This window comes from Thunnus maccoyii, chromosome 6, assembly GCF_910596095.1.
Source record: "Thunnus maccoyii chromosome 6, fThuMac1.1, whole genome shotgun sequence".
Classification (NCBI taxonomy): Eukaryota; Metazoa; Chordata; class Actinopteri; order Scombriformes; family Scombridae; genus Thunnus; species Thunnus maccoyii.
Genome location: NC_056538.1, coordinates 20,616,644 through 20,643,548, shown reverse-complemented (window position 1 = coordinate 20,643,548; position 26,905 = coordinate 20,616,644). Strand labels below are relative to the sequence as shown.

General features: G+C 38.3%; 2 protein-coding genes across 10 annotated transcripts; one reads left to right on the top strand and one right to left on the bottom strand.

Annotated features, from left to right (window-relative positions):
- Positions 1–610: 610 nt before the first annotated feature.
- LOC121898525 lies at positions 611–22,092 on the bottom strand. 9 transcript variants are annotated; one of them, XR_006096494.1, is made up of 15 exons: positions 21,491–22,092; positions 21,069–21,103; positions 16,123–16,207; positions 15,828–15,939; positions 15,246–15,427; positions 13,757–13,870; positions 13,541–13,670; positions 13,150–13,326; positions 12,733–12,892; positions 9,786–9,925; positions 9,657–9,700; positions 9,338–9,386; positions 5,440–5,509; positions 4,437–4,611; positions 611–839 (listed from the first exon to the last, which is right to left on the bottom strand). XR_006096494.1 is itself a non-coding variant. In XM_042413686.1 (11 exons), the coding sequence occupies exons 6-11, from the start codon at positions 13,771–13,773 to the stop codon at positions 9,662–9,664; spliced, it is 663 nt and encodes a 220-aa protein (XP_042269620.1). In that variant the 5' UTR covers positions 13,774–13,870; positions 15,246–15,427; positions 15,828–15,939; positions 16,123–16,207; positions 21,069–21,103; positions 21,491–22,089; the 3' UTR covers positions 7,929–9,661. The 9 variants fall into 9 exon arrangements, 1 of the variants encoding a protein (XP_042269620.1); XR_006096492.1 differs by lacking the exon at positions 9,338–9,386 and adding an exon at positions 2,381–2,479; XR_006096490.1 differs by having other exon boundaries at positions 9,338–9,700.
- Positions 22,093–24,124: 2,032 nt separating this feature from the next.
- Positions 24,125–26,267, top strand: dnajc30b (DnaJ (Hsp40) homolog, subfamily C, member 30b). Its single transcript, XM_042414127.1, has one exon. The coding sequence runs from the start codon at positions 24,298–24,300 to the stop codon at positions 25,468–25,470; it is 1,173 nt and encodes a 390-aa protein (XP_042270061.1). The 5' UTR covers positions 24,125–24,297; the 3' UTR covers positions 25,471–26,267.
- Positions 26,268–26,905: the final 638 nt, after the last annotated feature.

Sequence of the window (26,905 nt, the reverse complement as noted above, 5' to 3'; positions counted from 1 at the left end):
ATGCTCTTTAATGAGTCTTACAGCAAACTCCTCCAGCAAGCCGCTGTGAACGTTAAGTGTTTCCTGAAAAAAAAAAAAATAAAAAAAAAAAAAAAATATATATATATATATATATATATATATATATATATATATATATATATATATATACACACACACACACACACACACACACACACACATACATAGAGAGAGAGAGATACTCATGAACAATTGTCCTAAAAATATGCTTTTTAATTGTTGAATATTTCCTTAATATTAAACAAATTGAATTTATGGACTGATGATGGCGCTAGATAAAAAGATAAAAGTTGATAAAAGTACTGAGGGGAACGTGAATATCTGAACATTTCATCACAATCCATCCAACACTAATGTCAGCATGCTCACAATGACAATACTAACATGTTGTGAAAACAACAAGTAACAATTATAATAAGTGCAAGTCTTGACTTGGCACTAGCTGAAAAACCAGGGCATGACCAAAGTCCATAGAATTCATCACCTGGGGACCATGGGTATCTGTATCAAACTTCATGGCAATCCATCTAATAAGTGTCAAGATATTTCTGTCTGGACCAAAGTGATGGAACAACTGCTAAAATGTAAATTTATACATGGTGAACAGCAAAACATTACAAAAATAAAATACAATCAAAATCACTTTATGTTGTTGTTGTGTTGCAGTTCAGTAATTTTGCCAATCACAGTGGACAAGCTCTCTGATGAGAGACGCCACGTGGGGACTCAGGGTGCCGTTTTTTTCTTTGGACCCTCTTTCCAGAGTTCTGGTTCACCAGTGATGTTGATTTGCATTTAGAGTCATCAGGGTTGATTCTCTGAATGAGCGTACAAGCACAAAAAAAAAAAACATTATTACTCAAAGCAATGTTTCCCCAACTGTTATAACTTGGTGCTGTATGCACTTTAATGTTAATAAAAGCATCATGTACTATACGTGCACATCTGAATAAGCCTACAGGGAACGTACATAATTAGTTGATAATCAATCACATTCAAATCATTGAAGCTCCATCCATTACAACAAAATGTATTTTGGGTTATCTAATGCTGCACCCCTCATTTGAACAAAATGTAAGCATTTAAATTTTCCACATTTAACCTAACCCATCCATCCATCTGTATCTATACCTGCTTACACTGGGCGAGAGGCAGGGTACACCTAGAAGGGCTACCAGTCTATACAGTACATATAAAATAAATAAATATATTTTAAAAAATATTCTTTGACTCACTAATTAACCTGAAGTAAATGTCGTTGGACTGTGGGAGGAAAGCATAGCAATGCGAGGAAACTCAGAACAGAAAGGCACTGGCTGGCCAGCAAATGCATACCCAGGATGGGCTTTGAGGCAACAATGCTTCCCAATGAGCTAGCTTTTTTTTCCCCCACCGATACACCTCTCACCCCTCATCTACTACATTGTTGGTTAATAAATGTACTATATTTGATCAATCAAATGGATATCAAAAACAGAAAAACATTTACCGTAATCAAATAATGGCGTGGTTGCCATGAACAAACACAGGCCGTTGGAAAAAACAAGGGTGGATAAACTCCTGGTGCCAGTCGTATAATATGCATGCTAAGTAAGCATAATGCACATTTCCATCGCTTAAATGTAATACATTCAACAATTTAATAATGCTATTTCCAACACTTTGTTGTTCTGGATTACTCATTTGAAGTTTTATTGTCCTTATTCAGTCACTGTGGGTGTATGTGTATTAATGTCACAGCCAAACTGTATTTTGTAGTAACGCAAAAGTGACCCAAGTCGGCAATCAGGGGCGGAGCAGCGATTTTAAAAGTGTGAGGGATCTAGAGGAGGGACATGAGCACAGCAACCCCCCGCCTTCGAGCCCTGTTCCAGTCTCAACATGCCAAATCAAAATGAATGCCATGCATTTAAACAATTTCTTCTACTACTGTGGTTGTAACCACTGCTTCAGCTTACCATAAAATAATTACTGAGACCATATGAGTGTAACAACTCATCAGAATTTATTTAGGGTCTCATAGCAGTTTACTACTTATATCCAGTTATTTGTATGAATTGCTGTACTGGTGCATAGCTATCCTTATTATGCTTAAGATAGTCACAGAGTATCTTTATCCTACTTCCTTACATACCTTATAGACATAAAATTAAAGGAAACTTACACTTCCATTAAAATGAAATGGATAGTTATAGATGCATAACAAACCCTGGTAACAAATCAGAATCAGTAAAGATGTCAAGTCATTTCTGAGTCCATGGACTAGTACAGCCTTAACTGTCTTCAATTTTTTTTAAAGTGTCTTTTAGTAGGAATCCAAAGGGGATCTTTAATTGTCTTTAATTGGGAAATTAAATACCAAAAGTTTTCCAGGAGGTTTTGTATCAGCAGGTGTCAGTTCCTCTCCAACAGCCACAGGAAACAAGCGGTCCCTCTTCATCTGAAGTCTACCTCAAAGCTAACAGAATATCACACAAGCAGGTGATTTGAGGCTAGTGAGTGCAGAGAGTGAGCAACTAGCTCTCACAGGCTAATTGCAACACCTACAACCATCTGAACCCTTTTTAAGCTCAGTAATTAATAGTAATTTTACTGTGGTCTAGCTTTAATACGCAATACAAACTATAACTCACTGTAACTTAAATTAAATGCAAAACACACATTACTCCCTAACATAAGGAGAAAAACTATGACGTCTAATGCAACATATTCCTTTGACATTTAGCTCAAAATAGCATGAACTATGTGAGTTTACATTCTGGACACAGAGGTAACTTGTAGCTACATATTCTTGCCAAAGTCCGCCCAGCATGGTGGCTAATTAGCGATTAGTTTAACTCACGATTAGCAATTAGCATGCTAATAAACATTAATTTGGTTGTTAAGACTTTACCATAAGGCAGGCAACACATTGCCATAAGACAGACAGATGTTACACATCTTAAATATGAATGCTCATCTTTGTTTATGACTATTTAAAAACGACAATAGAAGTGACTTTACAAACCACATTTGCCACCTGGCTTACATTAAGGATAGCCTATTTCATTTATGTTCAATGATGTTAGCTGAGCTGATACATCACATAACAAGACAAAGTTACAAAAGAAAATTCTACATTACTAACTAGTTAAATAGCTGTTTCATACCTCTAATCTGTTACCACAACCAGCAGCGAGTAACAGAAGCACCGTTACTGAATATACAAACGTAACTATACAATACTTCAACTGTTTACTCTTCCCTGGCCTGGTGGGTTGGTCAAATGGCTGTGATTGGCTGGATGGCTGTTCAATTAATCTAACTTGACCAATAGGTTTTTTATGTATGGGAAACTCAGTTTCGTTTCATCAATGGCTACCACAGGAAAAAGTGTGGGGAGTGGAATTAGGTTTCTGTGAAAGTGCGGGTGTCACAACACCCGTAACACCCACGGCTGCGACGCCCCTGGCAGCAATAGTTACATTTGAAGAACAATGCAAGTCACTGAATTTTCAACAACACATTCCTGCAAATATTTCACAATAAAAGAATTGTTAGGAAATGAAGGGATTCTTTTCACAGAAACGCTAGAGGGCTTTTAATTTGAAACAAATACACAAAGTGTTGAGTTTGTATTAACAGCATAATGCAGTAACAAAAATTTAATAGAGCAAAGGAGAGCAGATCGGAAAACAAGTAAGCTTCATACTAAAATATGACCAAATATACGTATCAAACAGACGGAATTAGAAATAATGGCCTGGGCCCTTTTGCAGTTGAGGTAAATAAAGGCCCTGGTCACTATTTGAGAATTTATGGTAAAGTTTAACATCCCCCAGCTAGAAGGAAGAGAAATACAGTGCTCTAAACAGTACTGACTGTGCTGCTTTTCCTCTAAATATAAGTAATCTAAATAAATACTGTTCTTTTTCATTAACAAACTGCCTTTAGAGTCTCTAACAAGATGTGTAAGGTGAAAAGTATCACATGAACTTGTTATTCACATTAAAAAAAAATTAAATGTCCTTAAATGCACGAGTCTTTTAACTACATCTTTTGTAAACAGTTGCTGCTTTCCACCACATAAACACTCATAATGTAATTCCTTAAATTCTGATGCTAACAAATAATGTAACTGTGAATAAATATATAGGCAATTAAATGCTCACTGGGATGGAATCTACCTCTAATAAGTTTCAAAGCACTGTGAATTGATTCTCAGACCAAACTTAAACAAATTAAAACAGAAGGCTACCTGGAAGGTATGAAATCAATAAAATGTCAGCCAAAATATAAATTATGAATATAAAGTATGTACCGTTTGTAGTAACAGACTTCAACATAAAAAACCCAACAGTGGTTTAAATATTATATTGACACTAACATGACAACTGGAGTTATCCTGCTTTTCAATTAATTTATGATGTACAAACCTCTGAATGAACTCCAGCGTGCTGACTGCCTCCTCCTGGTACAACACATTGAATACATGGTAGAAGCCAAACAGGACAGTAATGCTAATCCATTAGCCAATGCCAATCACCAGCTCGATGATGACGCCACCCTCAATAGTCAGCATCCATGCTTTTGTTTGGAGAACAGAATCCCCTGTAACAGACACCGGCACAGCAGCTTTTTAGTGTTATTATGGTCTATGGTCATAACAATGATGGGTGACAATGAGGTGAGAGAGCTTAAAGGTGATCGTGATTTGTCAGTGACAGTATTATTAAAGGTGGAGATAATACTAAGAGGTGTTTATAGTTTTTAATAAAATAAACATTTATGATATAAGTTAGCAAAACTTGTCATATTGCTAAAACTTTCCTCTATTTTAAGCTACAACCCTCTCTGTTTATCTGCTGCCAATTCAAAATAAAGAACACAGACATTGCTATATGATTGTCTGAAAGTATCTTAACTCTTAAAGTCTTAACTCTGCTGAGTATCAGCATGTTAAACTTCTGTTTTCTCTCCTCCTGTCTCTGTGATCCCTCTGTGTACAACAAAGGAGTGAGTCCTGGTCTCTAGTTTCATTAATTCAAGGGATAAGATTATCAGCCTGCATATTCTGATTAATTTTTTAATTGCCGATGAGGCAATGCTCCTGGTGGAGTGCACCTTAGACCCTGGACCTGAAGGTGGAGGTGATGAACTTGGGTTGGAAAGATGGGTTCAGTTCACCCCCTATCCCTGCTGATAGACATGCATGAAGGCTGCAATCTCCTGATTGGGCGATGAGTGCAAAAAACTGTCTCAGGGTGCCTAGGGAGAGCCTTGATGGGGTTAACCAATAGCAAAACCCATACAAAGCCCATACAAAGGGCGTAGCACATAGGAAGTAGAATGAGGAGACCTTAGAAGCTAAAGCAGACCCTCCAGCTGATCATAATCTCAGTCATAATATCAGTTAATCAACTATTTTGATAGCCTTACCAAGTGTGATCAGCCTTGGGGTGCTGGGCAAAGAGAGGCTGCCAACTACGTCTGCTGGAGTTGCCGTGACCTGAGTGCAGCAATTAATAAAAAAGATGGAAGAAATTTATTACATACATAGAGAACATACTTGAGTCTTTCTAAGGTTATGTTTATATGCAGTGTTGGGAATAACGTGTTACAAAGTAACATGTTACTGTAATTCCACTACTTTTGGTGGTAACTAGTAATGTAACTAATTACTTTTTCAAGTTAAATAATGCAGTTACAATTACTGAAATTTAAACGGGCTTGTTACTCGTTACTTTTGTCTTACGTGAAAATAGTTGAAAGCTGCATGAATGCTGATGACAGCATTGTTCAGTGTCCAATATTATAAATGCAGGAATTTTGTACTACACAAGGGACATATATTTTTCAATGACAAAATAAACACTGGATGAGTTTGTCAAAATCAGTGAAATTTTTCCAAAGGTGTATCCAATGTCTCTGTCCTCCATAGCTACAACCATAGAATTCTGGTATTTGTTGCCCTTGTAAGTAACAGCTGGTGTCACTAATGTGGCCTCATGGATGCCTCTCAACCTAACAGCTTGATGCCAAGGTTGTATAAGTGGCTATCAAAGTTGAAGAAGCAGAAGCAAATGGGCGCCGAGACAAACATGCTGGTGCAAGGTGTATGTACACACTGGAACAGCACCTATCAGATGTTGTCCAGGCTGTTAGAACAAAGATGGCTAGTGACTGCCGCACTCTCTGACCCAGCAGTGACTCAGAGAGGGAAACACTATCTTGATCTCAAGCCTGAACAGTGGAACCTGATTGAGGAGCTGAGCCAGGTCCTTGAGCCCTTTGAAGCAGCTACAGTGTTTCTGAGCGGACAGCAATATGTTACATTCTCTGCACTTCCACAGCTAGTGCACAAGCTTTAGAACAACATAGAGTCCAGATCTTGAGACTGCAGCACTAAGGTCATTCCATGCTCATGTGACAGAACAGATCACAGCAAGATGGCAAGGACTGACGGAGTTTACACCTGAATCTCCAAACATCGCCCTAATTGCTGCTGCTCTGGATCCCAGGTTTCAAAAACTGAAGTTCTTGCCTGCTGACCAAGTATTCAAGGTCCAAAGCACAGTACAAACCATGGCACTTGCTGCTAAAAAGCAAGTGAGGCAGCCCACTCCAAGTGAAAATGGAGCATCCATTCTTTCGTTGTCACAACTATTCCATAGATCTTGATGTATTTCAGAGAACCCTGTCCAAGATGGAGAATCCACTATCATGGTGGAAAATGAATGCAGCACGCTATCCAACACTGGGAAAGCTGGCAAAGACTTTGCTGTGTAATCTGGCCACATCCACACCATCAGAGCGTTTTCAGCAGCGGGAAACATTGCTTCAAAGCGCAGGGCAAACCTTAGTTCTTCATTGATATCACATACTCCTTTAAAGACTTGCACACACACGACGAGAGAGAATTTAAGGAGGTATAGCCTATTCTCATGAATATATTGGCTTAAAGCACTCAGAACAAAAATGTGTAAAACTATGCATGCATGGACTCTTGTTCCAAGTTCCTGTCCTTGCGTCCGTAAAGGCTTATGTTATGCCTGGGCTGTAAATGTTGAAACTTTTATTTATAAAAGTTAAGTTGCACAACTTGAAGGCAGTGTCTTTGTATTATTATTATTATTATTAATTTTAATGTGTTGCACCCACGAATCATACTGGACTCAGGATGAACATATTTTGTAAAAAGAAGGATGGTTTTATTCTGAAAGAATAAATGAAAACAAACGGGGATTTTGCTGGTCTTCAGTAGCTTTACTCTAGGTACTGATCTGGCTTCGAACAATGTACAATATAGGGCAACAATCACAGTATTATGTAAAAATCACAAAAAGGTATTAAAACTCATTCATTGATCTACAATTCTTATGACTAGTATATTTTAAAGAAAACAATATATGAACCCAAAGATTACAATAAATTAAATTATATTACAAATTAAGCTCTTTTCTAAAACTTCACTAACTACTAAATCCCACATCCTGTGCTAAATACAATGCATCTCAACTATATTTACAATGAAACTTGAAGGCCTAAACGCACTGGAAGCGTCTGACGCGCGTCAAACTGCCTTGACGCTTCTACTCCGACCTTGTTTCGATTTTTGGAGGGTCAAATGAGGACCCAGCGACCAAAACTGTTTTCTCTGCAGCCGAAAAAGAGAGAAATAGCGCAAGCCGGCTGAGCACGGGCGAGCAAGCGAGAGAGAGACAGCGCGGCGGTGGTCGAGCAAGGAGAGCGAGCGGTAGTGAGAACAAAACCTCTGAATGAGAGAAGGAAAACGTTATATTCGGATTATTTCACAGCAGTCACGTTTTAACGCACAAATAAATAACCATCAAACAGTCAACAGATGATTTACTGTAGAAACAGACGCTCTTAGTTTCAGTTTCATTTTCCTCCTCTGCATTTCTCCTTTTCATTTATTCATTACATCCAACTAGCGGTTAATACATGGACAAAATGACAAATTTGTGTTGGTTCTGTGGTGTTGGTATTTCAAATCTGACGCTTGCTGTGTGCCATAGGAGCATGAATTGACGCGCCTCAACTGACGCGTGTCATTATCGCTTCCAGTGCGTTTAGGCCTTGAGTCTGCACTTCCACGTCCGATTAGCCCACGTGAATGTTTACCGTTGCTATGGCAACAAGTGACAGCTGACGTTAGCGTTAGTTAGCTTAGCTCAATCATCCGACAAACAATAACTCATAAAATTACAATTTTAACATATTTACACAAAATCGACAACAGCTACCAACAACTATAGTCCCTACAACCTTAGCTAACGTGTTGTCACAGGTTAGATTTGCAAAATTAGAGTAATAACAGCTCTAATCCCTGATGAGCATTAGTGACGGTTGCATCCACTCGTATGCAGTTACCTAACGTTACAGTTCACTCAAACAATATAACGAAACACAATACAAACTATATAAACAAATGAACTATAAAGGGTAGACTAGATAGCAAAAATGATATGGCCCAGATCCGGCCCAGAGCCTCCATAAGTTGTGGGCCAGATCTGTAAAATGGACCGGGGCCGGTGTCCTTTGGCACAACGGGCCAATAATGGTGCGTAACCGTTTTTTCACTTCTTGGCCGGCACTGGGCCAGCTCCAGAACGGATGAGATTATTTTGTAGTCATTTGTCCGAAGGTGGGCCAGATCTGGTTCAGTTCTGTACTGGATCCGGCCCAGAGCTTCCATAAGTTCTGATGTGTAAAATAGACCCGGGCCGGCGTCCTTTCTTATCTGGGCCGGTACTCGGCCAGCTCCAGATCAGATCACTTTCTAGCCATTTTGTTCAAGTATTTGCTGTATCGGAATTAGTTCTGGGCTAACCTTTATCTTTTCCATAACTAAATTCAAACTAAAAAAAAGTATCTCTGGATATAAATTTCTAGAACTATAGTTGCGTCATCATAACTGGTTGTTAAAAAAAAAAACAGAAATCATAAGTTACGACAGGAGATGCGGTTTTGTTGGTCGTTCACTGTACACTCATTAGTCAAAATCTGTAATGAAGTGTACTCTACTCATGGTGGATTAACTCCAGAAAAAACTGAATGAAGCGTGACATGACATCAGTTGGGTTTACCTGTGCATGTTGAGTGTAAACTGAGTGCCCCCTACAATTTATCAGCACACACTCCCAGCAGGGTGGGACATCTTTAGTGCTGCTACTGTAATTAAAATTTGCATCTGCTGTGTCAGACTGTAATGCCAAACAAATACCCCACCCCCACAAAAAAACAAACAAAAAAACAATAAAACTTAAAACAATTAAGTTTAACTGAATCCCAAACATATCCCCACTCATATGACCTCTCCCACTGCTTGCTGTCATTTCCACTTCCTCGTACCACTTCTTTTGCTGGATCCATGAAAAACAAAAAGTTAGAACATAATTTAAAGTAAGCAAGAAATGACAGAATGTTAACCAAAATGTGTGCATACAAATTAGCAAACTGTCAAAAAATAAAGTGTGTGCTGTAGGAAAAACAAAAGGCTATGTGTACTGTCATTACTTAAAATGTTTGTATGTTAACGGTGCTAAAAAGAAAACCACTAACACTCGGTATCGGTGTTTAGTGCGGCTGCCACAGTAATCATGAATGCAAAATATATGTAAAATATACAGTACCTTTATCAAGTCAGCCACTGCTGCTCGGTGGAATGTTGTGATGCCTATAAACAACCAATTGTAAAGTTAAAAACACAAAACATAAGTGCTGCTGCAAAAGACTAGCACAATACTTTATCTGAAATTTACCGTGGTTAATGCCTCTTTAACCTTGGCACGGTCGTTGCGGCCGCCTCCCCGGTCAGACACCAAGTTAAACCATCTGATAGTGTATGAGTCGATCTCACTGTCTGGAGCACTGCTAGCAGCTTCGTTCTTCCTTACAGCCCCTGTTGAGAGAGAATGTCCATCACATTGTAAGACAGATAAGCTGTCAGCGACCGAAATTCTCCATTTTCCACTTCGCCATGCTAATAACCCACTGTTTTGAAAGCTGCTTTAGAGGGGTGGAAAAAAGTATGTCCAATGGGTCAATTAAGTGATAAACAGATTGTGCAACAGCTAGGGATGTCAACAATTAATTACAGAATTTCCTCAAATAGCACCTCAACTGCAGAGGCTACCCAGCCTTATATTAGTGATAGGCCTTTATTTCTAATTCCCCCTCTTTGTATTTTAGTACGAATCCTCCTTTTCTTCTGATCCGCTCCCGTTTGCCTGTTTTCAAGTTTTGTTACTACATTATGTTGTTACATATAAACTCAAGACTTCCTGTATCCATCTCAAATTAAAAGTACTCTAGCATTTCTGTGGACAGCATCCCTTCATTTCTTAACGTTTATGGCTTTTATATTGAAATATTTGCAGGAATGTGTTGTGGAAAATTCAGTGACTTGCATGGTTATATAACACTTCAGATGAGTAATCCAGAACAAGAAGGTGTTGAAAATAGCATGGTTATATTGTTAAATTTATTAAATTAAAGTGATAGAAATGTATGTACATTATGCTTAGTTGGCATGCACATTATATGAGTCATTCTACCAAACGAGTGCCATTTGCGTCTGCAATGTTTGATGAGGTGCATAAGGCACAAAACATGTGCCAAAGTGTGTTTCTAAAGCTTAAAGCTAGTAATTCAATTGTTCTTGTTAACAAGATATATGAGAAAATGCTATTCTTAAAGAGTAACATACTATTTCTTAATAAGTTTTTATTAGTACAGGGCCATTTTCACATGTCTGAATTGACCAACATGACATTTACATCTAAAATATCACCAAATAAATGTTAGATTTTTATCAAACCTTTATTATTTTCAGAAGTATATGTGTGTCACTACATAAAATATATTTATTCAAAATAAAAACATTATTGTTTGTAAAAAATTTTACAAATTACAAATTTTTGATTTGTGTGTGTTCCTCAGTTTGACTTACCACCCCGTCACACTCACCAGTTTTGGCTATAAATACTATACTGTTGCTATAAGTGACATCACAAAGAGGAAGTGACATAATTTAAGCCTTTGGAGCAGCCAGGGACATGGTCTGTAAAGCTCAACCCTACCACCCCGTCATGCAAAATAGATAGGGAAAACTGTTTTTTATTAAATTTTCTACACTATTAATGCAAAGAAAATGATATTTCAAATCAATCACTCACTTGCTCACTCACTATCTCTGAATCACTCTCACTAATCTCACTCACTCACTAATCTCACTCACTCACCAAATTATGTCCAATTATCTAATGCTGTAGTTTCAAAACATATAGAATAAGTCTTAATTATATCCCAATTATATGCAACCTCTCTTACCTAACATTAAAGAGTATTTTCTTATTCTTGACCAAATGTGTTATAAAGTATTTGTGTTTCAAGAATAACGTTACATTTCATGACAGATCTGTCTCCAGAATTAACAAAAGTTTCTAATATCAGATGAAGGCTAAAACCAACAGATCATATAGAGAGACAGTTTGTCTGTACCACTCCATCACAGTGAACCACCCTGTCAGAGGGTCATTTTGTTAACAAATGACGAAGGTGTGAAATGCTTCATAAATGAATGTTGAATAACATTATTGTTTTGTGGACTAATCAAATGATTGTAACTTTTATTTAAAATTTTGAAGTGAATGACTATTTTTGGTAAAAACAATGAGGCCATTGACATGTCGAATTCAATTTTAAGATTAAGAATCTAAAAATGAAAAAAAAAAGATTAAATTTCATACTTTCTATTGATGATTCCCAAAAAAAAGGACATTTTACTTGACATTAGATTTTTAAAATTTATTTCATGTGTTATTACTCAACTGGTGTACATATTGTCAGTGACAGGGTGGTACAAGAATGGCTCCCATGTTTGAATAAAAAGGATCATATTAATAAGGATTTTATGCCTGAGGTGGAAAAATATTTTTTCTTGGAGGATTAACATGTCTTTATTTTGTGGATTTTAAAAAAAAGTTTGCTCTTGATAAAAAAATTAAAAATTGCAAAGTGTTTTGTAGAATGACCCATATGATAGGCACCAAGAGTTTATCCATCCTTGTTATTATCCCTGGCCTGTATTTGGGGCCAACCTTTATTTGTTTCTGTCGACCATGCCCCCAGCCATTATTTGAGGAAATACGGTAATTTTTATTAAAAATTTAATAGATCATAATACAATTAACAGACAAGTAGGAGACATGCAGTGTAACAGCAGGAAATTGAACTGTGATTTCTGTGTTTTTGTTGTAGTACCGGGCATGCTTTTAGCAACATCAAATAAGAAGTCAAAAACCTAATTATTTAGAATTTTGTTTGGTCAATACTGACAGAGTGATAGTACAAGCAGTACTGTAGTTTCTGTCAGAAGCAGTCTACCTCAGGCTAGTTAAGGCTAGTGTTAGCAGCTAGAGCAATTTCCAAAGCACCCTGCCGACTACTCCCAGTTATAGGTAGGACATTTACTGAAACCATGAGGTATTTTACTTATAAGGTCATAAAGCTTTGATAAAATACCTAATTCAGATGAATGACACCAACACTGGCAACAAGGTAAAAAAATTCCCACTCAACAGCACTTCAGTGACAAATTCATTCTCCTCGACTTGCATCCCTTACATCAGCACTGTTGTGAAGTAAAAAAACTGTGTTCTGTCCGTGTCTATGAGCAATGGCCATACTGTATTCTACAATACTTACTGATCAACAGACTTCTTGTGCCCATTTCTTTGAAGCACTTTTTCCCATTGACCCCTTTCCAGTTTATTTTTTTGGCCACTGTGTCTGAGAAAATCCTTGACAGGATATTCCACGTGACTCTTTTGGTGTTCTCTCCACCTACAGCACCAAGAGCAGAAATCTGACAAGACAGAAAAATATTTCAGATCAAAAGACAAAAACTGGATACAATTGTGACTGACTGGCGACCTGTGTCAGATGGGATTGGCTCTTATCCCTTCAAGGGTAAGCAGGTAAAGCCGGGCAGGGGGCCATACAGAGAATTGACATTATATCAGCACACAGTAGACTGAACAGCATTGATGGATGTAGCTTTAAAAGTGATCATGTAAAAAAAAAAAAAAAAAAAAAAAGACAATGACATTTCAATAACCATACCATATTTTGCTTAGCATGTGCGTGTCTTGGATCTTTAAGCCATTCCTCCAACTCCTCCACCTCAGACATGGTGGCCAGTGAGACACTGACATTTTGAGGCATCTCAGGCACGGGAGTTTCCGTCCCCATTCTTGCAGCAAGATTATTAACAGCAGCAGCAAGCTGCATTTGCTGCTCCTTGATATGTTCCAACAATGTCAGAATGTGAGAAACAATTCTATTAAAAGTGTTGTTACTTTCAGCTGTTATATGAAATACGTTTTTCCCCTAGTCAAATTCACATGGGGTAAAGTAGTTCCAAAGACCATGTTATCTAAGTACAAAAAAACATTTCCATAATAGCTTATTTGAACCATTTATATGAACACAGACTGTTTTAAAAGGATTTTACCAGAGCAAGGAACAAGTCCAGGGCCAGTCTTCCCCAGTCTAAAAGTGGGGATGAAAGAAGGGTCTTCTGAGCGAGGAGTGGCAGGGATCTGGCGCATAGGAAGTCATGCAAGATGTAGGTGGTATTGGAGCTGAGGAGAGGTAAATTGAATACATCACTTTTGCTAACAATAAAGTACTTTGCTAAGCAGTTTTATAAAAGAATTTATTGTAGTACCTGTATAATAACCACATTCAGATGGCCTCACATCTGGCAGAGGTCTAGCAGAGAACTGGTGTGGAGGACTTGAAGGCATGTGAGGTGGAGGGATGGGGACAAGTGGTGGAGCAGCTGAGAAATAATTTGATAATATCATCATCATTATTATGTTTATATTTATTGTTAAACACTTATATAAAAGAATATATAAAATAATTTGCTATCATACCAGCATAAAAAATGTCAGAGTTCTGCCAGACCTAGAGTAAAAGTTACTTAGTAAATGTTTGTTCTTGCACTTCATCACCTTAAACCTGTGTCATTTGTTAGTTATGATGCTGTTATAAGCCCATAGTTGCTGTCAGTGTAACCAAAGGGTTTCAGTTATCAGTTACATTACTGATCTGTTTTGAGCTGCCATGTTTGGCACCTTCAAAATTATAAATGCATTCTAGGTTTTTCAGGCAAACCTAAATTCTACATGTACATAGAAGGGCTGGAGTCAACCAAAGACTGAAATCGCACATAATCTTCAACTAATCGATTATTTGCAGGGGGGGGGGGGCAGCTACTCTCTCTCTCTTTTTCTCTCGTCTTTTTTAAAGTGATTTGGGAAGCTGACAACACAGTGTACTTTACTTTTAACATTATCAAACAAAGAGAAATATCCTCCCCTCATCCTAGTAATGTCTTTGTGAGCTGAGAGCACCAGCGAGAGAGCAAGGAGCTGTGGTCGAGCGAGCTAGAGAGTCAATGAAGAGAGGGAGCGCTGGTAGCGAGAAAGCTGGTGAATCCGATCAATAAAACATTATTTTCTGATTGTTTCACAGCAGTTACGTTCTAAAGCACAAATAAACACATCCACAATCCCCCCAGACCTCCACTCAACCCTGCTGCTGAACACCGCACCGCCTGATTTGGTCTGAATACAGCCTTAGACCTAACAGTATCCATTAGGTTGGGCGAGTGCAAAGCTGTGAAAACAACAGGGGTGTTTTGAATACACAGGTTTTTCACAGGTAATTTGTTAGTCTGTCCCTCTTGCAGGAAATAATGGATTTGAAAACTATTGATGTAGCACTTCTCTCCTTATGAAAGTAACATGGCGATTATTAGACCAATGAGAATTTAGTTGGACAAGAGCATATCGACCAACTAATCGACCAGTTGACTAGGAGACTACAGCCCTAGTACATAGTCCTTTAAAATCTTGACTGCAGTTAATCACATCAAACGGTCCTTTATTTTAAAACAGCCATGGTTATCTTAAAAGAAGAAAATGTGCAACATATCCATATTTGAAGCTAAAAAGAGACAAGGCAGATAAATGATAAAAAGTACTACAAAAACACAATTTTTAGCCTGGGACTCAAAGTAGATGTAAGAACAGGTGGTAATGGAGCTGAGCAGAAGTAAGTTGACAATACTGAACATTTTCATGTTGATCGGTGGATACTTTCATGACCAGAGGTTTGCAGAATGATACTACTATAGTAAAGGAAGATACCAGTGAAATGAAGCGATTCAGTGTGCCTTGGGTCTGACAGAGGTCTAGCAGAGGTCTGGCAAGTTTCTTTCAATGGCATGTTAGGAGTAGGGGGAGGAATAGGTGGCGCTGGAGTGGGAGTGCGTCTCCTCTTGTTCCCCTCCTCTGGCTCACTGTCAGAGTCTGTATCACCAAATATGTGTCTAACAAACAAAGCAAAACACCCAAAGGCCTAGTTAATGATGCAGCATGTGCAACACAAAAACTAGCTGAGACAATCAAAAATTGCACCTGCACGCAGCTTTAAAAGATGAAAAATGTTTTACTAAAAATCAACCGGACACTCCAAATACTCAATTAGTCAAGACTATGAGTCTGCACTAGGAATCCCTTTGCGACTTATAAAGTACTGCGGTACAAAATATTTTTAATGCTTAACGCTTACTTTACCATTTCATTTTTAGTGCATATTGCTGCCTGCAACAGCAAGACAAAGAATTTAGTCTTTTGATACCTGCTATGTGAGACATCTGATTGAATGTATCTGCCTACAGTAAATGTTCTTCTAATCTTGTATGTGTCATATGTCTGCAAATACCAAACCTTGGCTTAATTTTTCTCTTCTTAATTACTTCCTCTTCATCATCTGTTTGTAATTCTGAAGTATTACAGGTCAGTGAGGCCCTCAGCCTTTCTCTTGCCTTTAGGTAATCACCTGATCAGAATTGAGATAAGATGAATTATTAGTCTACCTCTGCAAACTCTCAGAAAACAGAAATATCTTAAAAATGCCCAAATACACTGAAGGGGGGCCTTAACTTAATAGGTCCAATAGTTATGGAATCAGTAAATTTCAGTGCATAATTTGGCTAAATTATGTCTCTAAACATATCCTTACCAGCTCTTGAGAGGACTCGAACATTGTACTGTTTCCAGTCTGGTCCTGGCTCCTTGGCCTCAATAAACTCCACAACTGTGTACATCTGAAAAAGAAAATGTTCAGATTATCATTATTTGAAACCCCTGTTTTAATACTCTCCATGGTCGTAATTTTTCTGCAATAGCAATTCGGTGTGTTTACAATCAGTAATTATCTCTCTATATAGTAGACTGCCTTTCACTGAGATTCACAGGAAATAATGCATTCATGTGCTCAAGAAATACAGTTTGTAATTTTATCTCATTATAGAAGCCTCCCTGTTTACTGATAGCTCTCAGACAACAGTATCAGAGTAGTGTTACTTTATTGCTGACGCAAACTTAACATTTGCTAATGCTGAAGCTTCACATTAAAAGCGTTCAACAGAGGAACCGCAGGTTGGCTTTTATTGTGAAGCAGTCACAGTAAATGCAATGCATTTGTCACCGAGTTAAACGCTGATTACTATTGATCACAAAAAATGGATTTACAAAATAAGACAACAGTCATTTTCAACACTTTTGTCAGCAGGTCTTGTTTAATTTTTGAAAAGAAAGTAGGGGGACCAGCAGAAACAGCCACAGTAAACTGTTAGATGAAGAGTTGCAGGCAACATGCCTTTACTGTAGTTTGTGAGAACTAACACACTTCCAACACATCAAAATAAACAACTCACTATGCCCTGCTATTGTGTGGAAAACTACTCGTGCCATGTGTGCAGCATGAGATGACACTGTGGTTGCTAACAGCACAATGAAAATAGTGACTTTCTTATGATGCAATGAATCCTCTCGGCCTACGGTCTGCTCGACTTCACACATATCACACACCTGTAACTCCGTCTCAACAAACAGAAAGGTGTGATGCAACCAGTTACTACAACAAAAAACACAGCACATTTTCTGGCTGTCTCACCAACCAATCCTTATCTCCTACTTGTTGGTTACCTACTCTATGTTTGATCAATCAAGTTATCAATGTCAATTAATCGATTGTTGATTTATCAGTGACATCCATTGTTTAAAAACCAAGTGTTTTGGTGGTTTTTTGGATATTCATTAAGGATACTTACTTCATTAAAAACCAGAAGTATCCAGAACCCTTTGTGGAGTAAAGCTGCTCTTCTTCATTTCTGTTGGTCTCAGCAGCGTTAAGTCAGTCTTCAGTCTTTTTGTCCCCCCCTACACAAGTCCCCACCCTCATTTCCTATGCCCACCACCACAACTATGCCCTATAGGCTATGTAAGAAGGCCATGACAACAAACCTATCCTTATAAAAGGTAGGAGCACACACTTATGAGAGATCTCTGATGCTTTAGCCACCTTAAATGGCCCTGTTGGTTGAGAGACAATAAATGTTTGGAGAAAATCAGAGCTCATGGGATAGTCAAAGAACTTTTCCCTTTTTGTGAAAACTTTAAATACTGCATACATTCCCTCCACAGATCGAGTGATGTTATATACAACACCGATTTCTCTGCCTATAGCAAAAACATTATCACCTGTGGAAACTTTCATTGCCCATTTTTCTGTATGTACCTCTCTGTCCTGTGCTTCAGCTTGAAGACCATCAGGAACAGGTCCAACATAATGTTGCCCTCTTAAACTCTTACAAGACAACTCAATGCTGCAAATCTTTTGAACCTCTGATAATCTTATTATCTGAGCAAGGGAGAATTCTGGCTTTCTTACAAACCTCTACAGTATATGGAGGTAATTTTCATATGGAAAAGCCAAGAAAGAGTCCAAACAACCATGTAATTGTGCATCTGCAGATAGGTGGACCAAAGAATGCACATTACACACTAAAGCATCTTTGCCGTACAGCTCCCCTAAATGACATACAAATGTGGTCAGCAATGTCTTTGCATAATTACTATACACAGAGCAAAGCTGTGGACTGACAAGGATGCAAATACCTGTAGATAACAACATGAAGTTGTCATATAAATTACTGTCTACATATTGTGCCAGAACAACAGGGCCTGCATACAAGAAAATTTGTCTTAACTCTGTAGCTTTCCAACGATCTAACTCTCTGAGGGATCTTGGTTTCCTTGCAAACTCTACTGGTATATACCTACGCATCTGAGTTAGACTTTCTGAAATCCTGTCTACAAGGTTAGAGGAGAAATGAAACTTAAAAGGGCCCCTCAGCTAAATGTTTAACAATCGACACATTACACCTAAACATGCAAGGTGCATGTAATCTAGGGGAAACCGAATAACCATACCAATATCTAAATCAGAAAATCCATGAGGTCCTTCATGGTGATGGTCCTCATCAGCTCTCTCTGAAAATGATGAGTCTGTCCGTAACATGTAATCATTTATGGGGAACGTCATTCGTCGGTTAATGTAAACACCTGGCTGGGAACATTTATCACATCCATGGTATGCATTGTGAGCCTTTGTGTTTTTTAAAAAATGCCCTAGCAGGTGTATCACACACAACAGAATCCAGTTCAATGAACACTTTTTTCCCTCTGAAATGAAATCCTTCCTCTAGCTGTTGTAACTCATGTGTGAAGTCTCGCAAAAATTCATCAGCTGGATTTGGTTTTTGTCCACCACAAAAAAGGCCAACAACAACAGGTCCATGGTAACCCATCAATATTAACCTGCAGCCTAAATGTAAAGCCATCAGCGACATTGTCAATCAGCTGAGTTAAGGTGTTACGAAGCGCTGTCAAGATACCGCTATAATGATACAATCCACCACATTTTTCTTGGATTTTATAATTCACTTGTGTTTTGAGGATAGTCCTAGCATCTTTGGGCAGTTCTGGGTGGTACACCCTTAACAAACTAAGGAGGGCTGTGAGCGCTACTAAAGAAACACTGAACTGTAGAGCCCAATTGGACAAGCTGTCCAAAAGGCTCACATGCTCTACAATATACAACCAATATGTAACTTATAGACCTCTAGTTTCACATTGGTCTCATGTGGTTTAATGGTAAGCGAGACAGTTTTCCAAAAATAAACAAATAAAAATAAACTGCTTATATTTGACATGTTTTAAAATATTTGTATGAAACAAATATTCATTAAAAAAAACAAAAACAAACAAACAAACAAAGAAAACACTATTTGTGCTTTGCCGAATAATGTATTTGGGCACACCCCTACACCCTATCCCAAGGCTAACTCGGAACTAAGACCCATGTCTCCATGGTAACAGACCAGTGTTTCCATGGTAACAATCAGTGACAACTTCTGACCAGTGGCACCACATGACAAAAAAGAGGAAAATATGTGTCATAAATTTTGGTTTGTTAACATTTTTGTGAAGTGACCAATGAGGAGGGAAAGAGTTTTTAGAGAGTGCAGTAACCTGTTGGAAATATACAGCAGTGTGGACATCAGTCATTTTCATTTGAAAACTATCCTGAGTCTGGTGAGTTGGAAGAGATTCTGAGCCCTGCCACATTAAGAAGCCACAGCAGCTCACCTCTGCTATGGATTTACACTGCCTTGAGACTTTATGCTACTGTAAGTTTTTTGTATTGTTGCAATCTTCACTGAACTTTCACAGTCAATTGTCCTTGTAACTTTAAATTCTTACAGAAGACAAATATTTTCTACTGGAGTGAACAGAGCTGAGCGGTTTGACAGGGTTGCTCAATAATCAGTCATGTTATTTAGTTTCAAAAAAGTCTAAATTTACCCAGATTCAATAGCAAATTAGTCCATCTTAAAATAATTAAGAACTAGACAGCTTTGTGCTACAGATGAATTTAGAGGTCTATCTGAAGTGTGACTATTAGTTTGCTCTAAGCCATAGTCAAACTCTTTGTTTGTGAAACCAACCCCAAATGGCTGTATGTGCAAAGCCAGCAGAAACAAGACAAAAGGGGGGGCAAATTAAAAAGAACAAGCTACCTCTACCAGCCATCTCAATGTACTAATATCATGAACCTCATCACAGTTTTACATAACTTAATCTGTAAAATTTCACTAACCCCTGACAGACGTGACAGAAAACACTTGGTAATAAAGAGCTTAGCCTAAATATGACATTTGTTATTTGTTACCAACTCCTTTTAAATTTCAAAATACTCATTATTGCACACTATTTAACTCTACTTGAGCTCATAAAGATGGCATGCATAGTTTGTGAATTATATAATGTATTAATGTCCATGGAAGCCCATTCAGTCCCATTGTATTTATAACTCAGCACCTGTATACAGTACAAACTCCATTCAAATTTCAAAATGCTCAGTATTGCACACCGATCAACTATACTTAAGCTTAAAATGTCATGTACTGTAAGTATATGAGTAACATGATGCATTTACACCGTGTTCACATCAGAATCGTCACACTGCTGTGAAACCAGTGGCCATGAAGTTCAACTTTTGTTCAGTCTGCGCCAGAGCAATTCAACACAACACCACGAACAAACCGACTAACGTTACAAGTACAGAGGTGAGTGAACCTCTCTCTTAGCTAGTCACAACAACTAAATGAACAACCAAATACAATATGCTTTTCAGTGGTCATACATATTGCAGCGCATTACACAACTTATAACACAGCGATCAGACAATGAATTACAGTTAACTTTAATTTAAAGTTAAAACAAACGGTGATTTTGCTGGTCTTCAGTAGCTTTACTCTGGGTGTAACTGCCAACTGAAGAACGCAGCGCACACCAACCGTTTATATACCCAGATTTGCTCTCGTGCCTTTACTCAAATCAGTTATGCCTTAAATTGCTTTTCAGTGGTAATACGTATTGCAGCGCATTACACAACTTATTACACAGCGATCAGACAATGAATTACAGTTAACTTTAGATTAAAGTTTTAACTTCTTTACGTTACTTATCCAATAAGACTACAAAACTTTAACTAACTTATAGCCTGGATTTGAAAATTACTGTAATGATGGGGCAATCAAAGCAGGAAAAAAAACTTACCCTACTAATCCGCGGCACTCTGGGGGAACCTGAACCTGAAATAGAGACAGGTTGTTCTGTCAAGTGGTGCTGTTTCAAACTAACGTTAGCAGTTAGCCTTAACGTTAGCCGTTAGCCTATATGCTACTGGCTACATTCCTATGAGCAGCTAACGTAACGTTAACAGATAGTAAGATGCGGATGAAAGGCAAACTGTGGGCAACATTTGTTGTAACATCACTAATAACAAACACAGAGTTGTTTATTCATTATTAATTCTAACTAACTTAGCTAGTTAAGTAAGCTAGCCCAGCTAAAAAGCTAGCCGTTGCCGATATAATATTATTAGCAAGCTTATATGGGAAGTTAGAATCTTCTGAAATTATGTTAAGAAGCACTAAACCACTTTAAATACTGTTTTGCCACAACATTGTTCGCCTTACCGTTATAAATAATTTTCCAAGGCTGGAAGAAAGGCCGCCAACTGTGTCCTGCTTCTCCTTGCTCCGGTCTGATACGACTGAACAAAAGGAAAAAGGAAAGAAATCGCGCGCTCGTTTCCACGGTTCTGGCCCGTAACTACTTTGACTGATTGCGAGTCTAACTGACACGCTCACTCGTCAGCCTGTATGCGGTCCGTATCTGGCATGGGGACGTAAAACCGGTGAGACTGTAACACGGATCTGCCGGTTTGGAGGCGGATACGGTCCAGAGTCAGTTGCCATCTACCCACCTGAAAGACTAAATGAAAACAAACGGTGATTTTGCTGGTCTTCAGTAGCTTTACTCTGGGTGTAACTGCCAACTGAAGAACGCAGCGCACACCAACCGTTTATATACCCAGATTTGCTCTCGTGCCTTTACTCAAATCAGTTATATGCCTTAAATTGAACGTGGGGTATCTGTATGGTATCTGTAAAGATACAAAATCAATATCATATGCGTAAAATAATGTCACAATTGAGTGGGCAGATACACATAAATACCCTATATGTCACATATGCCTTAGTTTTGATACTTTTTTGAAAAAGTAATTTGAAAGTAATTTATTTTTATTTGTTTTTGTATCACAGAAAATGCTTCTTTAAAACCCAGAATGTATGGCACTTAGATGCACTTAATTCATCTCAGTCAACTTTATTGTCATTGTTCAAAGTACAAGTACAGACAGAGAAAAAATTGTTTATGATTAAATGTTTATTTTTGGTAGAAAATATTGTTGTATGCATTGCATACTATGCATTTAAAACATAAAAATGTTGATTTTTCTAAAAAAGGAAACCAATTAGTTGTTCATTTTAAGAGACCTGTCTTATTTTCTCTTGTATATTTACTATTACTCTTTAATTAAGCAAAATTACGTTTTATCCAATTACTTGATTAATCGATGGAATTTTTGGTAGAATAATCGATAACTAAAGTATTCGATAGCTACAGTCCTAGCTGTGACTCTGCTCACAAACACTCTCACCCTGCCATCTAAGGAATACTACATTGCATTGCCAATTAATTTTTAAAATTTTAATGCTCAAATTTAGCATGCAAGCTGTAGCATTGATCACCCAGGCTCAAGCTTTTTTAACCCTTTTTAACATTTTTTCATTTGTTGATGGATTTTCCACACATCGCTTGTTAAATGGTCAGGAGTTGTAATCTCTGTGGGTACATCATTTTTTGCCATTTCTGATGTTGTAATATTAGAGGTTAACATTAGCACATTAAACGTGAGATTGTGATTCAGATAGAGTCAGACTCAGAAAACTTAATTGTTCATCAGATGTGATAAAACTATTCCGTTTTCACATGTATGTAGGCCAAAGGGCAAGATTTGCTAACGTTAGCCAACACATTTATAAAAAGATTTCAAAAATACACATTTCAATAGTAATTTCAGCATTTGATTAATACTCATTATTTTTTGTTTATATTTGACTCCTGAAATTCTTTTCAACTGTTCAAATTCAAACAGCTGCACACAACACTGGTTGATGTTACCGTGGCTAGCTAGCAAACGTTAGCTAACCGCTAGCTAACATAAAGAATGACCTAAGCAGTGAAAATGAAGCCTGGTGATGATTATAAATGTGTAATATAGTACTGAGTGGTAGGAGTACAGACATGTCTGACATATCCATTGTTTGAACTACTTATGGGAGATAAGCCCCCAACAACAGACTCTTGTCAGATTCTCACACACACATTGTAACCTGCATCATGTGCCAATGCTGAGGACTGGGGAAGCGGGGGAGGGAGCAACCCATAGGGACAATGTAGCACACACTTTGAGTGGAAAATTTGGCAAAAAATGGGTGTTGGGCTAGTAGTATCCCAAATACAGGTTTAAGACATTAGAATATCCTCTGAAAAAGTGTTTCATTGGAAAGATTGACCCCAAAAACTTTATGTTACTTTTGACCTTGAAAAAAAGTATGTTTCACTGAATCTGCGAAGGTATATTTTTAATATATGATGTAGGAGGGTATTAGGACCAATAAAAATTATGAAACATTACCATTGCAATTTCTCCTGGGTTGGGCCCTTTTTGAGTTAGATTGACTGTACTACATAGGCCTACATATGAATTCAAGACTCAAGACAAAGGAGGAATATATCAATTAAATAAACAAATAAAGGATGTGATATTATACATATCAGTGGTTTAGATATTAGGTTTCCATTATCTTCAAAAGCTAGGTAAAGTTTTTATTAGCAAATTTACATTGCTGAATGTGAAAATATGCCATAAAATAATTACATTTATAGAGAATATATATATATATATATATATATATATATATATATATATATATATATATATATATATATATATATATATATATATATTATCATCCTTATAACTTTGTAAAACTATGAAGGTCTTAATGTTTTATAAGAATAAACATTTGGCAAAAAGATTGTGCAAGAAGCTTCTTACATTCAAAAACAAAATAATACACAGGAGGAGGGAAAATGAGTTTTAAAAAATAAAGGGCTGTAGATCTATATTCAAGTAATATTAGTTCTTTCATTAAAAAAAAAAAAAAAAAAAAAAAAAAAAAAAAACATTCACTATGGTATTTCACAGGAGATTACGTAACTGTTTATTGACGCCTTTTCTGCTAAATGATTGGTCGGGTGTGATAAGTACTTCCTGTAAACATAGACTCTGGTTGGTTCTCCGCTGTGTGACGCAGCCGGATGCCGCAGCTGTTTTCCGGCCTGCCTGGTCACCGGGTCCGCTCTCGGTAAAATGGCAGAGGTCGGTCAGAGGCTGGGGAGCGGAGTTTACCGGCTGTCCGCTCTCAGAAACAGCCAGAGTCGACCGGTCTGCACCGGAGAAAGTCCCGGATCTCTGCTGGTAACTTGCACCGTCAATGACAGTCGGATAAAAGCGGAAACAGCTCTGGATCAACGTCAAGTTCATCCAGAGTCAAAAAGCAGAGCAACACGACGCAAATCAGAGAAACTTTCCAGGGTGAGAAAAGGTAGACAGGTAAATGGGACTTCCGCCTCTTTGGACCCGGATTCATCCCGTTTTATTGGATTTGTTCAAACCAGAGAGAGCTTGCAAGACTATAAAACAGCCCTGTACCTCTCATCAACAAGACTGCAGTCTCTCCTGCCTGTCAGGATGACACCCTGGACCAGAGGAGCTGTCTCCATCCACCCTGACACCTTCAGGTCCCCTCAGCAGCTCCAAGCTTTCTGCACGGTGATCTTCATCCTGGCAGAGCAGGGATCAGAGCGGCCCAGCTGTGGATTGAGGCGTCTCAAACTACATCCTGATACTCCGCACTCATCAACAACAACGAGAGGCTACAGCTGGAGGGGTGACAGCAGCACAAGAGATGCTCTTCTGCTGTACAGAAGTAGGACAGCCTATTATGACATTCTCAAAGTGACCCCCAGCGCCACACAGTCCCAGATCAAGACAGCCTACTACAAGCAGTCCTTCATCTACCACCCTGATAAGAACCCGGGGAGCAAAGAGGCCACGCAGCGCTTCTCTGAGATCAGCGAAGCCTACACAGTGCTGGGCAACATCAGCCTGAGGAGGAAGTACGACCGGGGCATCCTGAGTCAGTCAGACATCCAAAGTGCGGGGAGGCCGTCCTCCAAAGAGGCCCCAAGCAAGTCCACAGGACCCACGCAGCAGCAGCAGCAGCAGCATCAACATCAACAGAGGGCCAGAAGATTTTCCCAAGCTGGGGGGAAGCCCATGTTTGATTTTGACGCCTTTTATCAGGCTCACTATGGGGAGCAGCTGCAGAGAGAGAAGGACATGAGAGCCAGGAAGCAGCGCATGCAGGAGAAACAGAAGGACAATTATAGCAAGTGGAGAGAAGGTAAAATAATGGAGATGACTGTGGCGATGCTGCTGGCCACCGCAGGGCTGATTTTTGTCAATCTCAGCAGGCCCTGAAATAGAAGCAGCAGCAACCGGACGTGTCCCTTTCTGGGGTTGCACGTTAGGACTCTCAGGGTGGAGGAGATGGATGGGGGGAGGGGTGGTGGGGGTGCTACCTCAGACTGTTTTGCAAGTGTTGCACAGTTTCTGGCAGTTGAAGGTGATGATTATTTTAGTGTGTTGCAAGCAGAAACCTAAAGCCTGCTCACTGGGTCTCAAGCCATAGGTAGGCTTGTCTTTCATTAAATTAATCCACACATGATGATTGTTTTAAGTGAGCAACTGAACATAATTTTGTTAATTTCTTCATGTATACACTCACGTACACTTACCTAGAAATGGATGCTGGATCAAAAACAGTCATTTAAAGTAGAGACTGGAAATCTGGGATTATTTATTGCTGCAAAGTTTCAAGCACATAGCTCTTCCAAGGATCTCCAAAGCGCCTGATGTAAGAGTGGTAAGAAGTGTTTCACAATTCATGGCTTTAACATTTTCAGCTGAATCAATTAATCGATGAGTCGATTGACAGAAAATTAATAGGCAACTATTTTGGTCATCCTTCATAGTAAAAATGCCGAACATTAATCGGTTCCAGCTTCCCAGTTGGGAGGATTTGCTGCTTTTCTTTGTCTCATGTGATAGCACACTGAATATTTTGGGGTTTTAGATTGTTTGTTGGACAACAGATGCTATCTGAAGTCATCACCTTGGGCCTTAGAGAACTGTGACAGGTATTTTTCACCATTTTTTGAGATTTTATAGACCAAACAATTAACCGAGCAGTCTAAAAAATAATCAGCAGTTTAATTGATAATGAAAATCTAATAAAAATTAGTTGCAGCCTTAAATATTTTATCCATTATAAAACTGTTTTAAAGACTGTTGTACTTGAACGTTCATGATCATTTCAGAGTCACATCATCACAGAGGTGTGAAGCTTTATGCTTTTTCAGATGTTGCTACAAAGTGCGAAAAGCTTTGTGTGAATGGAGATTCAGTCTTTGTACATCAACAATTTGTTCTGTCGTTTGTAAAGATGTAATGTAAGCTCTGTAATTTATTTAGCTCTATTAGTAGCCAAACTGCGTTTTTTGGCAGCTTGAAAGGGTTTTTGTCCATCCAAACGCTGCACAAGGATGGAAAAATGTAACTAGTAATGTTGAATGATGCATAATTCCTCTTCCTTTCCCTACACACTGGCTCTGTAATGTAGAAAATTTACTTTGAAGTGCAGTAGAGTTATAATAGTTATTAGAAAATTGGTACATATTTAACACCTTCTTCCAGGTGCTGAAATGTGTACAAGTGTATGTATTGTACATACAGGAAATAAATAAAACAGTTTAATTGTTTTGGGGGTTTTTTGTAATGTTGTAAGATCTGACCTGTAGAGGGCATCTGAGTACATGACTGGAGTGGCTCAGTGACACTGATGCAAGTGGTCAGC

Excerpts from the sequence above, each read along its gene's own strand:
- LOC121898525 (XM_042413686.1), bottom strand. Across the intron at positions 9,926-12,732 it reads CACAAGAAGTCTGTTGATCA|GGGCTGTAAGGAAGAACGAA; the intron begins GTAAGTATTGTA and ends CTCTCTCAACAG. Across the intron at positions 9,701-9,785 it reads TTAAAGAGGCATTAACCACG|GCATCACAACATTCCACCGA; the intron begins GTAAATTTCAGA and ends GGTTGTTTATAG.
- dnajc30b (XM_042414127.1), top strand. The coding sequence starts at position 24,298 with ATGGCAGAGGTCGGTCAGAGGCTGGGGAGCGGAGTTTACCGGCTGTCC.